The sequence below is a fragment of the Lagenorhynchus albirostris genome, chromosome 13, assembly GCF_949774975.1.
Source record: "Lagenorhynchus albirostris chromosome 13, mLagAlb1.1, whole genome shotgun sequence".
Taxonomy (NCBI): Eukaryota; Metazoa; Chordata; class Mammalia; order Artiodactyla; family Delphinidae; genus Lagenorhynchus; species Lagenorhynchus albirostris.
Window position 1 is genome coordinate 9,513,458 of NC_083107.1, and position 16,763 is coordinate 9,530,220.

The 16,763-nt window shown below is 43.3% G+C and overlaps 1 protein-coding gene across 2 annotated transcripts in view; it reads left to right on the forward strand.

Annotated features, from left to right (window-relative positions):
- The window catches only part of STARD7 (StAR related lipid transfer domain containing 7), a 33,698-nt gene extending 19,323 nt beyond the window's left edge, over nucleotides 1-14,375 (forward strand). For both annotated transcript variants that reach the window (XM_060169959.1, XM_060169958.1), the window contains 7 exons: nucleotides 3,205-3,413; nucleotides 3,735-3,784; nucleotides 5,023-5,133; nucleotides 5,214-5,296; nucleotides 5,724-5,823; nucleotides 11,604-11,688; nucleotides 12,515-14,375. In XM_060169959.1, coding sequence (XP_060025942.1) covers nucleotides 3,205-3,413; nucleotides 3,735-3,784; nucleotides 5,023-5,133; nucleotides 5,214-5,296; nucleotides 5,724-5,823; nucleotides 11,604-11,688; nucleotides 12,515-12,699 — 823 coding nt within the window. In that variant the 3' untranslated portion in view covers nucleotides 12,700-14,375. The remainder of the gene's footprint in view (nucleotides 1-3,204; nucleotides 3,414-3,734; nucleotides 3,785-5,022; nucleotides 5,134-5,213; nucleotides 5,297-5,723; nucleotides 5,824-11,603; nucleotides 11,689-12,514) is intronic.
- Nucleotides 14,376-16,763: the final 2,388 nt, after the last annotated feature.

The following is a 16,763-nucleotide window of genomic DNA, read 5'->3' on the forward strand; positions in this document are numbered from 1 at the left end:
TTATACAGCTGATTCTTATTAATTATCTATTTTATACATATTAGTGTATATATGTCAATCCCAGTCTCCCAATTCATCCTACCAGGTTAAGGGGAAAACAAACCATGTTTAAAAAAAATTTTTTTTTTAATGTTTCAGATATATAAAAAGGTTTAAAGAAAAACATGAATGTTACAAATACAGTTACATTTAAGAACTAAAATGTTGTAAATACAATTAAAGCCTCCTCTGGACCCTTTTCCAATGAAATATCCTCTGTCCCCCAGACTATCCCAATTTATTATATTTCATTACCATCTGTGTCTTTATACATATGTATACATCCCTAAATGATATATAATGACACATACTTTGACATATGGTATTGTTTTGAATGTTTCTAGGCTTTATGCCGTTCTGAACAAAATACTAACAAACTGAATTCAGCAACACATAAAAAGGATTATATACCGTAGGTCCTTGTTGTTTACCTGTTTTATATACAGTAGTGTGTTCTTTTTCAGATTCTTTCCCATTACAGGTTATTACAAGATATTGAGTATAGTTTCTGGTGCTATACAGTAGGCCCTTGTTGTTTACCTAGGGATCAGCTGGTCAGTTTCCACAAAATAGTCTATGATTTTGATAGAAATTATTATGTTGAATTTATAGATCACTTTGGGTAGTTTTGCCATCTCAACAATATCAAGGCCTTCAACCCATGAACACAATATATCTTTCCATTTATGTCTTTTAAAATTTCTTTCAGTGATCTTTTGGTAGTTTTTAGTGTGTCTTTCACTTCTTTTTTTTTTTTTTTTTTTTTTTTTTTTTTTTTTTTTTTGCTGTACACGGGCCTCTCACTGCTGTGGCCTGTCCCGCTGCGGAGCACAGTCTCCGGACGCGCAGGCCCAGTGGCCATGGCCCACGGGCCCAGCCACTCCACGGCACGCGGGATCCTACCGGACCGGGGCACGAACCCGTGTCCCCTGCACCAGCAGGCGGACTCTCAACTACTGCGCCACCAGGGAAGCCCAACTTCTTTTGTAAATTTATTCCTTATTATTTTATTCTTTTTGATGCTATGATAAATAGAATTGTTTTCTCAATTTTATTTTCAGATTGTTCATTGCTACTGTATAGAAATACGATTTTTGTAAATTGATCTTATATCCTGCAAGCTTGCTGAACTCCTTTATTAGCTCCAGTAAGTTCCTGTGGATTCCTTAGGATACTTACATGGAAATGAAAGACCCAGAATAGTCAAAACAATCTTGAAAAAGGAGGACAGAGTTGAAGGACTCACCCTTTCCAATTTTAGAATTCACTACAAAGCTACAGTACTTAAGATGATAATGGTACTGGCATAAGGATAGATATATAAATTGTAGGAATTAAACTTAGAGTTTAGAAATAAACTCTTAGCTTTGTGGTCGATTTGAGTTTCAACAAAAGTGGCAAGACAATTCAATGGGGAAAGAATAGTCTTCAACAAATGGTGCTGGGACAACTGGAGGTGCACATGCAAAATAGTGAATTTACACCCCTACCTCAAACCATACACAAAGTTAAAATGGACCAAAGACCTAAATGTAACCTAAAACTCTTAAAAGAAAGCATAGGCATAAGTTCTTTTGATACTGGATTAGGCACTGGTTTCTTAGATATAACACCAAAAAATTGAACAATCAAAGAAAAAATAGATTAACTTCATCAAAATTGAAAACTTACGGGGACTTCCCTGGTGGCCCAGTAGTTAAGACTCTGTGCTTCTGATGCAGGTTCGATCCCTGGTCGGGGAACTAACATCCCACATGCAGCGCGGCGCGGCCAGAAAAAGAATTGAAAACTTCTGTGCATCAAAGTTTACTATCAAGAAAGTGGAAGGATGACCCACAGAGTCAGAGAAGATATTTATAAATTGTGTATTTGTTAAGAGACTAGTATTCAGAATGTATAAAGAACTCTTAAAATTTGACAGTAAAAAGACAACCCAATTTAAAACAAAGATTTCAGTAGATCTTTCTCCAAAGAAGATACACAAATGGCCCATAAGCACATAAAAATATGCTCAATGTCAATAGTCATTATTAGGGGAATACAAATGGAAGAACACAATGAGATACCACTTCACACCCACTAGGATTGCTGGAAAAGATGGGACAATAACAAGTGTTGGCAACGATGTGAAGCAGTTGGAACCCTCATACATTGTTGGTGTGAATATAGAAATGGAACAGCTGCTTTGGAAAATAACTTGGCACTTCCTTAAAAAGTTAAACAGAGTTTCCATGACCCAGCAAGTCCACTCCTAGGAATCTACCCAAGAAAACTGAAAGCTTATGTCTATACAAAAGTTGTATGCAAATATTAATAGCAGTGTTATTCATAATAGCCATAAAGTAGAAACCACCTAAATGTCCATCACCTGATGAATGGATAGACAAAATGTGATACATCCATACAATGGAATATTATTCAGTCATAAAAGGAATAAAGTATAGCGTGAATGAACCTTGTAAATATGCTAAGTGAAAAAAGCCAGATCCAAGAGACCATATTTTGTAATATTCCATTTATATGAAATTTCCGGATAGGCAAGCTCATAGAGACAGAAAGTAGGTTAGTAGTTATCAGGGGCTATGAGGAGTTAACTGCTGATGAGTATAGGTTTCTTTTGGAGATGATGACAGTGTTCTGGAATGAGTGGTGATGGCTGTACAACCTTGGGACTATACTAAAAAGCACTGATTTGTATACAGTAAAAGGATGATTCTTATGTGAATTATCTCTTTAAAAGAGAGGAGGAAAATATATATAAATACTCTTATAATGTGATAGGAAGACAACCCAATAAAAAACGGACAAAAGGTATCAAATGACATTTCATAGTCATAAATTATAATAGTTAACATTTGAGGGCTAATTATATGCCTGGTGTTAAGCACTTTACAGGTAAATTTTTTTAATTTTTATAATCAACCTTTGACGTAGGTACTATTATTATCCCCATTTTACAGATTAAGAAATAGGGATTAGTTAAGTTGTTTAATATTCTAGTTGATGAATATTGGACTGGCATTCAGACTCAGGAACTCGTATTTTTATTCCCTACACTTTATACTGTTTTAAAGCCACACCGTTCTGTACAAGTCTTTGTGTGGCCATTGCAATTCACAGGGCAGACTCCAACCATTGCACCATGCCTGTTGTTTTTCTCTCCAGATCCATTGATGAGATGAAACGGTTGGAGGAAATGTCAAGTACGTTTCGGAGCTCTGGAGTTGACCACCACCCTCCAGAACCAAAATCCCCAACAGAAAGGGATGAAGATTCAGGAGGCAAAGAGCAACCGTGGGAAATGGTGATGGATAAGAAACACTTCAAGCTGTGGCGGCGCCCCATTACAGGCACCCCCCTTTACCAGTACAGAGGTGAGCCCAGCTTGGCTGCTGGTAAGAGTGTTCATGCTGGCAGGTGCACAGCACTGTGTTCCTATGCTCTCTAAACTCTTCCGTTCTGGGGGTTTCTTGGGAAAATTGCCCTGTTTGTTGTTTTTCCTCTCCCAGATGACAAGAGTCTCCATGTCTTTGCTACACTTTGCTATAGGTTACCTTTGTCTTACTTTGCCGCCCCAATATGACTTCTAGTTTCTGAATCTGCCTTTAAGATCTGTCAGTCATTACTCTACAACTGAAATGCAGTTAAGTGACGAGAGTGTGGCAAACATCCCTTATTCTTTCCTGTCATTCTAGTTTTTGGAACCTACACAGATGTGACACCTCGGCAGTTCTTCAATGTTCAGGTGAGTACATTTTTCTGCCCAGATCTGGAGCCACTAAGCCTAGAAGTCCACTTGCCATCGTCCACATGAGTAATTTCTCTGACTCAGAAGACATTGGCTTCAATCCATCTGTCTATTTCTCTACCCCTCATTTCACGTCAAATGACCTCTGGGTAAACCTTTGATTTATAACTTGTTTGTCCAGTAGGGATGAGGCCAGGTCTACCCTTTACAGGGCTGTTGGGAAGATCAAATAGAGGAATGGATTTGAGTGCTTGAATATATTTTATATGGCTTTATAGGGTTTTTTCCTTAATTTAAGGGTAAGTTACATACCCTTTATTCCAAAATGCTTCAGTGTATATTTCCTAAAACTAGACATATTCTCCTAGCTAGCCATGGTACCATTATCAAAGTCAGTATAAATTTAACTGATGCAGCACTTACAGAATCTTTGTATTCCAGTTTTACCTACTGGCCCAACGATGTCCTCTATGGCATTTTCTCCTTCAGTACAGATGCAGTCAGGATTTAGCAATCTGGAACTTATCTACAGTGAAGGTGTCTATTTGATAAAGATGAAGAGTATGTGTTTAAAGACTCTGTTCCTCCTTGTGGGGAAATGTATGAAAGGGGAGGTGGGATTACCCAGAGTTCTACAAAAAAAATTTTTTTCCTTCCTGGAGTTTTCATGTTTTACTGGACTTTGAGTTTGATGGTTATAACACACACTACTAATACGCAAGTGCATGCTTTCCCCTAAGCACTGAATTTTGTCAATCTGTATTGAGTTTTTGTTGGTTTGGATATGTATGATATATGTCTTACTTTGAAATTCCGTAGTTACTAGTGATGCTACATATTTTTAAAAATACGCAGCTTGTATTTCTGTGAGGTGTCTGCTCATACTTTTGGACTTTCTGTCTGTTTAAAACTTTTTAGAATCGTTTCACCCATACACATTTATCTCACTGACTACTGTATTTTCCCCAGACATGTCTATTACAATATTTTTTTCTTACACTTGTCTTTTTCTTGTTAAGATTCATTTTCAAGGTAATGGGATTGGCCTACAGGAAGGGATTTTAAAAGACTCGTCTATAGTAAACACAGCCGTGTCTTTGACACTTTGGCACTGCCTTTTAGGTCAGGTCACTGTTGCAGAAGATTCTTGGGTCAGAGGCCCAAGCATCTGGAGAAGTCTTCTGCAGCTTTGTTTTGGATCTCTTGGGTCTTTATGGTCTGTTCTGTTTCCGCAGCTGGATACAGAGTATAGAAAGAAGTGGGACGCCCTGGTGATCAAGCTGGAAGTGATCGAGAGGGATGTGGTTAGTGGTTCTGAGGTTCTTCACTGGGTAACCCATTTTCCTGTGAGTATTTTCACCTCCGCTTTTACGTTTATCATGTCCGTGTGAGGCAGAGCACTAATCCTGCCCCTCCTTTTCTTTAGTATCCAATGTACTCACGGGATTATGTTTATGTTCGGCGGTATAGTGTGGATGAGGAAAACAACGTGATGGTGTTGGTGTCACGGTATGTGTGGTGGCTGCTGCTGGGTCCCTTTAGCTTGTCCTTCATTTATGCATGTGTGATGGGAGTTTGCCTTATGAGTCAAGCCCGGGCCCTATGCATCCCAGCTAGAACGTGAGTGGGCTGGGACTGGTGACTATCTCTGAGGATTGAAGGGATACAAGCTTTTCATTAAACTGATCCTTTAGTTCCTTAATGTTGATAATTAAAAAAAGAAATGCTCTCTTCCTCAACAAAAAGCCTAGGGAGCCAGGAATCACCAGCTTAACTCACTGTTTTTAGTACCTAGTTTATACTCATTCATCTTTGTGACTTTTCTGATGTATTTAAAAAATTAGAGGCTGCCTTTTAGATTTTCCTCGTAACTTTAGCTCCCATGCTGTTCTGTATGTAGACGTTACTTAGAGTCCCCCACTTCTCTCCCTGCCAGGGCCGTGGAGCACCCTAGTGTGCCAGAGTCTCCGGAGTTTGTAAGGGTCACATCATATGAGTCCCAAATGGTGATCCGTCCCCACAGGTCATTTGATGAGGTGAGTTCGGCATCATCCGAGAGGTGATGTGTTGGCGGCTTATGAATTTTCTCAAGGAGTGCCTTTGATCTGAACTGGGGAGGGCGCAGTCGTTCTCACACTTGACTTGCACCACACTCCGCTGGAGCTTGTTAAAACAGTGCTGGGCTGTGGCCTGAGAATTTGCATGTTTTGAGAAGTTCCCAGGTGAGGCTGCTGCCGCTGGCCTGGGAACCCCACTTCGGGACCCCTGCTGTAGAGTGGTGTACCTGGGAGACCTCCCGAGACAACGTAGTGATGACCCATGGCTCCCGTTACCTGAGGGACAGTTAGCGGAAGACGACAGCCCCTGACTCATCGGCCGGTCATTAGCGGCATTGAGGAACCAGAGCGAGCACCGTTTCCATCAAAATTTCCCCACAGTGGGCAGAACACTTAACCACCTTTCTGGGCTCCTCTTTCCTTGTCTGTAAAATGAGAGAGTTAGACTAATGCTCTCTGCCTTCTTTAAAACAATTTTTACTTTTTAAATTTTTTAAATTTATTTAGGCTGCTCTGGGTCTTCGTTGCTGCGTGCAGGCTTTCTCTAGTTACTGCGAGCGGGGGCTACTCTTCGTTGCAGTGCACGGGCTTCTCATTGTGGTGGCTTCTCTTGCTGCGGAGCATGGGCTCTGGGCGCATGGGCTTCAGTAGTTGTGGCTCACGGGCTCTAGAGCGCAGGCTCAGTAGTTGTGGCGCACAGGCTCAGTTGCTTCATGGCATGTGGGATCTTCCTGGACCAGGGCTCGAACCCGTGTCCCCTGCACTGGCCGGTGGATTCTTAGCCACTGCGCCACCAGAGAAGTCCTGCCTTCTTTAAAATTTTATGACCTTCCTTTGAGAAGAATATCTTCTTCCACTTAGTGTGGTGTTTTACTTTCATGTTTTTGGCCAAATCTCTGGTGAGTACACATACTGATTACAGTGGTTGCTGCTTTTAGTTTTATTTACTTTATAATGGCTTTGTTTCTACCCATCACTTTTGTTTGTTTTAGAGCTGTACGACTGTTCTCTTACCATGGTTTTGTTGTTTGCAGCAGGTTGTTTTGTCTATACCACCTATAGTGGGACTTTAAGAGTGACATAAATGGTGGTTCGCCTCAGTCAGTGTGATGTTTTGCTCTTGTTTTACTGGGAGATGTGTGTTGACTTCGGTACCATTTTGAGAGCAGTATTTTTCTTTTTTCTTTTTTTTAAAAAAATATTTATTTATTTATTTGGCTACATTGGCTCTTCGTTGCTGCATGCGAGCTTTCTCTAGTTGCGACGAGCAGGGGCTACTCTTTGTTGCGGTGTGCGGGCTTCTCATTGCAGTGGCTTCTCTTGTTGTGGAGCACAGGCTCTAGAGCACGGGCTGCAGTAGTTGTGGCGCACGGGCTTAGTTGCTCCGCGGCATGTGGGGTCTTCCCGGACCAGGCCTCAAACCCGTGTCCCCTGCATTGGCAGGCAGATTCTTAACCACTGCGCCACCGGGGAAGCCCTAGAGCAGTATTTTTTTTTTTTCTTTTTTTTTTTTAGAGCAGTATTTTTCAAACCACGCATTGCTGCCCACTAGTGGAAGACAAAATTAATTTAGTGTTTAAAGAGAAAAGGAATAAATAGAATGGAAACTGAGTGTAAGCATATTTCATGAAACTTTTGTTTGATTACATAAGTATATACAAGTGTGTGTGTGAGAGAGAGAGTGAGAGAGAACTTGGTTACAGTGTAAAAAGGAGTATTTACAGTGTGTTGTAAATACAGTTAAAAAATGTTTTAAAGTCCTTGCTTTAGAAGCTAGACAAGAAGGCTGCTGTCGGTAGCTAGCTGCTTCTAGGAAGGGGAGCCTGGCTGGGGACGGTGGGAATTAGAATTGTACCTCACTCTTTTCCTTTATGTTGCTTTTGAAATTTGAACCTTGTCTGTGTATTTCCTATTTGAAAAAAAAAGTGACTTGAGTCCCAGCATTACAGCCTTTAGAAACCCTGACCATGAAACAGCTAAGGCAGAGTTTGGCACCTAGCAGTGTGTGTTGCACCCAGAAAATAACTTCTTTCAGCTGGCATGGGGGAGCAGTATGAATTATCTGTAAGTCTTTTAGCATATCGTGGCAAGCTCTTAAGAGAAAGGTGAGACTTGAGTTGGTTCTTATAAAAAGGCAGGCTGTGGATAGAGGAAAACAGGAAGGACCCTGGAAGTAGAAGACACGATTCAACCAAAGACAAAGATAGGAATGAGCCGTGGATGTTGAGAGACTGACTCACTGCTTGAAAAGGAGGGCAGAGTTTAGGGAGGAGTGGTAATTACCTTGACCATGTGCAGAGGGTACTTGAAAACCAGGCAGCTGAGTTTGGGTTTGCCAGATGGAAAGTAGATCCTTGGTCCGAGGTATGGTGTTTTGTTAGGGTTTTTGTTTGTTTGTTTTTTGTGGCCTCGCCGCATGGCTTGCAGGATCTCAGTTCCCTGACCAGGGATTGAACCCGGGCCATGACAGTGAAGGCCCGGAATCCTGACTCCTAGGCAACAGGGAACTCCCTAGTTTTTATGGAAAATTTGAGATGTAGACAAAAGATAAAGAAGTAGAGAGTATAATGAATGAACCCTGTGTATTCATCCCCAGCTCTGACAATGACCAAACTTGTTTTATCTGTACTCTTTCTGTTCCCTTTCCCACTCCCCTGATTATTTTGAAGCAGATTCTAGTTTTGCTATAGAAGAACCAAAGAAGAATTCTTCTATAGAAATTTCAGTATTTATCTCAAAAAGAAAAGAGATTTTTGAAAACATAATATCGTATTCCGTAATATCAAATATCTGTAGTGTTCAGATTTTCCTGATCGTCCATGTATTTTTTTGTAGTTGGTTTATTTGAATCAGGATTTGGATAAGATCCAGACATTGAAATGGGTTCATACTGTCTGTAGCTTTGTATCTATCTCTTGAGTTCTTCCTCCTTTTTAAAAAATTTATTTTGGCTGCGCTGGGTCTTAGTTGCGGCACACGGGACCTTTGTTGCAGCATGCAGGATCTTTAGTTGCGGCATGCATGTGGGATCTAGTTTCCCAATCAGGGATCGAAGCCAGGCCCCCTGCATTGGAAGGTGAAGTCTTAACCACTGGACCACCAGGGAAGTCCCTCCCTCCTTTTTTTCCCTTGCAATTGTATTTATTGAAGAAGCAGGTTCTTTGTCCTGGATCTTGCTGGTTATATTCCTATAGTGTCCATAGTGTCACTTAACACGTTTCTCTGTCTCCTGTGTTTCCTATATATGGGTGCTTAGATCTAGAGGCTTGAACAGATTCAGGTTGTTTGGGGCAAGACCACTTTATTAGAAGGAAATAATGTCTGATTGTCCCTTTCTTTGTGAATTTGGAAGTGATTAATGATTATTGCTCAGATCCACTATTTCATTAGAGGTTAACAAAATATTAATTGTGTAAATCCTCCATTCTTTCATTTATTTCCATTTATTAGGTGACATACTTTAAGGGAAAATTTCCTCATTAACTATTTGGTTTCCCATAGTTCACAGACGAAAGGGACGTAAGAAATGCTTGATTTGTTTCCTTCATTTACTAGTTTTTAAAATAATGAATTGGTTCTTTCAGCTAGCAGTCCTTCAAAGGTAAAGTTTTTTTTTTTTTACGAAATGCCATTAGAAACTCACAAATTCACACATACTTGGCTGGTTTTAGTCCGTTCCCAGTTATTCTTACCGGTGTTCAAAGTGTCCCATTTTTGGTCTTTAGGAGCCTCTTCTTACTGCCTGGAGTCCTTTTGACTTGACCTCAGGACTCGCCTGGTTTCTGGTGTTATAAGATGTTCCAGGTTCACCTTGTATATTTTTAGGTGTAAACCTGGAAATGAGCATTTCTTCTGGGAGCCCTGGTTCCTTCTAAGGAAATGTCATTTAAATACCACAGTTTGGCTTCTAGGAGTTCTCACAGCTCTGGGCCTACTCTGTTTTTAGGCCTTTTCAGAAGGTAGCACTAAGTAATAAATTTTGTTTGTTTGTTTTAAAGATACATCCTAAGTGGACACGAGTACTTTTAACTCAAAATTTAGGACTGTAGGGTATATGTCTTGTTGTCTTTAGGATATGTATGCACTGTGCAAAATGTTGAGGCTTTTTTTTTTTTAAAGATTTATTTTATTTATATTTGGCTACATCGGGCCTTAGTTGTGGCACGTGGGATCTTTGTTGCGGCACACGGGATCTTTTGTTATGGCATGCGGGTTTTTCTCTTCTCTAGTTGTGGCATGTGGGGTCCAGAGCACGTGAGCTCTGTACTTTGCAGCACGCAGGCTCTCTAGTTTGATGCGCGCTAGCTCCCTAGTTGTGGCGCACGGGCTTAGTTGCACTGTGGCATGTGGGATCTTAGTTCCCTGACCAGGGATCAAACCTGTGTCTCCTGCATTGTAAGGCGGATTCTTTACCACTGGACCACCAGGGAAGTCCCCAAAATGTTGAGTTTTAAGGTCACTTGAAATAGGTCCTCTCTTCGTGGTTTTTCCTATCAACTCAGTTCATAGGTTCTTTGTTGTCTGCTTTTGATTTTTAGATAACTGCTTTTTAAATATAATTTTGTTTTATTAAATAATAAAAAAAATTGTGTTTTCAAAGTCAAATATGTAAAATAAGAAATAGAGTGATTTGCTTATATCCCTGTTCCATCTACCCAGTTCCTTCCTTCTTCCTGTAGGTAACCACTGTTTTCAGTTCTGACTTCTTTTTTTTCCATATAAGCAGTAGTGGATGATCTCTTACCCCTTTGGGTGGAGCATAATTGGTTCAGACCTCTCCTGGGATCGGGACACCTGTAAATCTCTTAAATCCCTGTCCTTCACTGTACCAATGAGAGGTTGAGCCAGAGAGAATGGGTGCATGGGCCCTGTGGTCAGAATTCTGGGTTCATGTTGGCTCTCGTTGAGTATGTGGGTGACCTTGGGCAAAGTCCCTTAACCTCTTTGTGCTCAGTTTCCTCATCTGTAAAATGGGAGATATTGGTGCCTATATTACAGGATCGTTGTGAGGGGTTGAAGCAGTGCCTGACACGTGGTTAAGTGCTGTATACATGTTTGCTGTTAGCAGTAATAGTAGTAGAGTTCATATCATTTTGGTAAAGATTAAGATATTTAAACATTGGGGGTATGTGTTGGGGTCCTCAGGACCACACCCCCATTCGAAGATCGAGTAAAGGGACACGCAGGACTCAGCTTATAGTTTTACTCATGCCTGAGATTTATTACAGTGATGGAAAGATGCACAGCTGGATCAAAAGGGGAAGACACAGGCGGGGTCTGGAGGAACCCACTGCAGTCTCCCCATGCTCTCCCTCCCGTGAGGGCCCACGGAGCACATCCTCTCCCAGCTGCAACATGCGTGCGATGTTTCTACCCAGGGAAGCCCAGTAGAGACTCAGCGCCCAAGATTTGTACTGGGGGCTGGTCACATGAACGCCCTCTGCCTAGCGTGTCCTAAAATCCCAGACCCCCAGGAGGAAAGCAGGTGCTCAGTATGAAGTGCATTGTTTGCGCAGAGGAGACACAGGGAGCCACCCTTAGCACTTAACTGTTGACTGGAGCCAAGTTCCCAGACACCAGCCAGGGCCAACCTCGTGAGATGGTAACCTCTCAGGTCTTCAGTGTTCACTCTCTTTTGCTCACAGCGGAAAACTGCCACTCTCCGCCTCAGAGTCAGATCTTGGTTATTCTGTGGTACTGGATACGGAGGCTGTGGGGGTAGTTCAGGTACCTTCATCTTTGCTGTTTTTCTTTTCCAGAATGGCTTTGACTACTTGCTGACGTACAGTGACAATCCCCAGACAGTGTTTCCTCGCTACTGCGTTAGTTGGATGGTTTCCAGTGGTGAGTGGGCGCTTGTGTACAGGGCCTGGACCTGGGCTGAACATTTTGTTTTTCTCTAGCTTCTTGGTGGCTTCAAGGAGATTAGTACTTGCCTCACTGGAGCCCTTCCGAGTTCATTGTTGAATACTACCTTGAAGGTAGTAAAGCCTCCAGCTGCGGTTTGGAGGGGTAAGAATTCTGGAAACCCAAAAAGGAACTTATGCCCAGAGGCAAGCTGAAGAACATTTGCTTAATATGGACTGTGTACATTAATGCATTTAACATTTTTCTTTTTCGTGTTGAAAGCCATAAATCTGGCATAGAAAATGTGGTTATAGGACAGTCACCTGGAGAAAGGGGGCCACCACCCTTTCTCCCTTTCACCACCCTTTCACCATAACGGAGGCTACACATCACTGCTGTGACTGCATCTTTCCCTTCCAATCTCTTGCCTTAAAAGCAGCCTCACGTGATTTTCTTTCTTCTGGTTCTCTGTAGGCGGCTTCTTACACCTCAGGGGGAGAATGGAGAGGAGTTTAGGTGTTTCCGTTTGACATTTCTCTAAACAAAATTGGCAGATATTTACGCTGTGCCACTGATAAATGATATTTTGATCACATAAGAGAGCCTTTGGGGATTTATGTGGCCTGATCAGTACCCCTTTTCAAAGGATCTCAGAGGTCAGGGGTTGTTTTCACTCCCTAAAAGTTTTGGTTGTCTCTCAGTCCATCTGTGATCTCTATAAGGAGGCATTGGCTCCTTATCAGGAAAGAGATAGGCCCTTCTAATTTTGAGCCTACTGTTGGTTTGTGTGTCAGTCTACCCAGATTTCCCTCTCTCCCAACAGGCATGCCAGATTTCCTGGAGAAGCTGCACATGGCCACTCTGAAAGCCAAGAACATGGAGATCAAAGTGAAGGACTATATCTCGTCTAAGCCTCTGGAAGTGGGTAGTGAAGCCAAGGCCACCGCCCCATCTTCTGAGCGGAAGAGTGAGGGTAGCTGTGGCCCTGCCCGGATTGAGTACGCCTGAAGGACTTTCAGATAAGTAGGGACAGGCTGCTTCTAGCCCTGTCTCCGTGTCTTATCACTCACTCTGTTGCAGAATAAACAGGACGTGTATTTGAAGGTGTCTGCTGTAACCACCAGTGCAAGATAATTCAATCCTGGTGTCCGGTCTGTTCAGAGCCCTACTGCTGTTTATTAAAACAGAAGAAGGAGGCGTCCGAGGGGGCATCGTCATATTCTCAGGCCAAGCATTTGGAAATTTGGTGTTTCGCTGAGCTAATCTGGAACAAGCCTCTCACCTCAGGCCAGAGGGGACAACATCTTTTACTTCCTCTGCCCACATTCCATTCTCAGCCTCGGTTCTGCAGCACTCTGGGTTTCCTTCGGTTCTGAAGGTCCAGCTGGACCACCTGGACGGTTGCGTCTTCAGTGAGGGATAGTGGGGAGTGCTCTGGTTGCGGTCCTGGTGTTGAGTGGTGTGAACTGTTGCTTGGCAGTGTAAGTGCCTCGTCCTCACCTTCTCCTGTCTTTAGGGACATAAAGTTTGTGCCAAGAAATATCACTCTTGGCCTCCCATCCACACCCCATTGACTCCCTCTACCCAGAGCAGTTTCCTTTGAGTTGACCAGTTCTTCTGTATTCGTGTGCTGTATTCATCTGGGTCGTTGCCTCCTCCCGCAGGCCGATTACCAAGAACACTGGGAGACGGTGGCTCTCTGTATCATCAGTGTTTTTGATGGGATCAGTGGAGATGCTCGACACATTACACTTTAGCTGTTTTTTTTTTTTTTAACCTTTGTGTTAAACAGTGGGAATTGGGGAGTTGAATAGGATTTTTCCATAGTCTGTATAGAAGACACCATTTTGATTGAGGCGTTATTTTTCACACTTCAGGTTTGACTGGATGCTCAGCACTTGCCTGTCCTGGAAGGCTAAAGGCAGAGGAGTGGGGATTGGGCGCCTCCCTTGGAGCTCTCAGAGCTGTAGACAAGCTGTGTGAACAGCTAGATGGAAGTTTGTCCCAAGTGCTAATATAGAGGGGGATGTGGTTTATGTGACCCTCTTGTCCCTCTGAGAAGCTTTTCCTCCTTTTCTAAGCTAAAATAAGAGCAAACTACGCTGTTCAGATAAAGTCACAACCAGATGGGATCAGTCTGACTGGAGAATCGGGAACAGCTTTCAAATCCTCCTCGCTCCCCTTATTTCTTAGAATTTGAATGACCAGATTGCTCCCCACCCCACTCGCTACCCTTTTGCGTTGTTGAAAGGGGAGCTAAACCTGAGACGAACTTTAAGCCCCTCGACCTTTCTGTTGCCTAAGTACTGTGCCAAGGAAATGCCTGCCCCGGTGTTTCAAGTCTTGCGTTCTCTGCGTCGTTGGCAGAGCAGGGAGATGCATCTGGCAGTCCCAGCTTCCTTTCGTTGATTGTGTCTCTCTCCTCATCCCCAGGGCCTGACAGACCAGGAAGAGTCCCTCAGTTACGGTTACGTTGGAAGTTAGTGCCTGTGATTGTTGGGACGTGGGTGGCGTGGGTGAGTGGTGTGAGTGCACATGTGATAAGGGGCTGGGCGTTGCCCATATGCTTTTTGGCAATTTGACTCTGCACTTGGGGTTGGTCTATACAATTGCTTATGTCATTGTAATGATTTCACTCCTGTGACATTTTTATCAAATGTGTGAATAAAAAGATTGGTATGAAAGAGTGTGTCTTTGGACAGATGTTGGTGGGGAAATCTTGCATACTGGGCTTATTATTTCTTCCTGATCATAAAGTTGAAGTGTGTTTCTGCTCATAGAGTTGGCACTTGGAAGTGGCAGGGCTTGGTCTTTCTTGGCGGTAACTGACACACCGCTCACTACCTTGTCTAGACTGTAAGCCCTTTCCAGGTGACCAGTTTGGCAACTGAAAACAAACCACCTGTTTGTGCTTCTTTGTCTTGATCTCCTAGTAACCCACACCCTTTGCTTTAAAAGCAGGATTGACTTGGAGGAAACAGAGTTAGAGCTTTGCTGGGAGGGAGTGAGGAGAGGAGGGGACTCGGGCCCGGGGCTGGAGTCCGGGGGCTGGAGAGGGAGGGTGGTGAGCGCGAAACCCAGGGCATGGTTAGGTCACACAGGCAGTTCTGCTGGAATGTGGATTTGTGCCAAGGTGATTGATGCGTTAGAGACACTGAGCATAGCATGAATTTTGAGTTTATGTGTAATTTTTGCCTGTGGGAGACAAGAGGTGAACACGGATGCCCATCCAAACTACGACAGCTCTTTCCTCCACAGTGCTCTCAGATAATCTCTGGAAAGAAATCTGTGCTGGAAGACTACTTGTCAGAGGTCGTATGCTGCGGGTGCACGTGTGTGTGTATAGTCTCACATTTGTTTCTTTGTTTTGTTTTGGTTTTTTGAGTATTTATTTGGCTGTGTGGGTCTTAGTCGCAGCATGCATGAGGGATCTAGCTCACCGACCAGAGATTGAACCCAGGCCCCCTGCATAGGGAGCACGGAGTCTTAACCACTGGACCACTAGGGAAGTCCCTGTGTAGCCTCACATTTAGAGAGTTGGTCGCACTGGCCTTCAGCCTGCTCTGGAGGCCTCTGCTCAGCACCCCTGCCATTCTCCAGGCTCTGCGTGAACACTTCCACGGAGAAGCAGCTTAGTTCTTGACTGAGCAGCATTTCTGTTGGCGGATAGCTCCGGCTTTCAGAACGTTCTTTACGTTGAGACCAAGTGGGCCTCATACTGTCTACCGATGGGTCAAGCCCTGTCCTTGGAGCAACACTGAAAACTCTCCCTTGGGATAGCGCTTCGTATTCTTTTTTTTTTTCCCGTACACGGGCCTCTCACTGTTGTGGCCTCTCCCGTTGCGGAGCACAGGCTCCGGACGCGCAGGCTCAGCGGCCATGGCTCGCGGGCCCAGCCGCTCCGCTGCATGAGGGATCTTCCCGGACCGGGGCACGAATCCGTGTCCCCTGCATCGGTAGGCGGACTGTCAACCACTGCGCCACCAGGGAAGCCCTAGTGCTTCATATTCTTGAAGACGGTGCTCATGTGACAGCTTTTCCAAGGCTTTATGTCACCAGCAGCTTCAAAAATCCTCCAACTTTTTATTTTGAACAATTTCATACATATAGAAAAGTTGAAAGAGTAATTAAAAAAAAACCTTATATACCCTTTCTGTACCTTTGCTGGTTGTTAACAAAGGCTTTATCTTCCTCTCTGTCTACACTTTGCTATGACTGGACTGTGTCCTAAAATTCATATGCTGGGGCCCTAACTCCAACGTGATGGTGGAGATGTGGCCTTTGGAACGTGATAGGTTTAGATGAGGTCATGAGGGTGGGTCCCCATTATGGAATTAGTGCCCTTATACGAAGAGCTGCCAGAGGCTTGTTCTCCCTCTCCACCGTGTGAGGACACAGAGGTTGGAAAGCCAGAGAGAGCTCTCACCAGGAAATGGAATCGACTAGCATCTCGATCTTGGATGTTCAGCCTCCGGAACTGTGAGAAATAAATTTCTGTTGCTTAAGCCACTTAGTCTGTGGTATTTTGTTATGGTGGCCTAATTAGATTAATACACTTTTTCATGACCATTTGAAACTAAGTTGCAAACATATTTCACCCCTAAATACTGAAACATGCTTTTTTTTCCCCCCCTGCGCCATGCAGCATGCGGGATCTTAGTTCCCTGACCAGGGGTCAAACCCATGCCCCCTGCAGTGAAAGCACGAAGTCCTAACCCCTGGACTGCCAGGGAAGTCCCCGAGCATGCTTTCTTATAATAGGGATATTCTGTGTAACCACAATGCCATTAGCACACAGATAAACAATGTCATAATATCTAATAATTCAGTCCATATTAAAATTTCCCGTTGCCCCCTATATGACTCTAGCAAACTCCCCTTAAGTAGTTGTGGCACGCAGGCTCAGCAGTTGTGGCGTACGGGCTTAGTTGCTCCGCAGCATGTGGGATCTTCCCGGACCGGGCTCGAACTCCTGTCCCCTGCATTGGCAGGTGGATTCTTTTGTATTTTTTTTATTTATTTTTATTTTTATTTTTTATTTTTTTTATTTTTTTACATCTTTATTGGGGTAT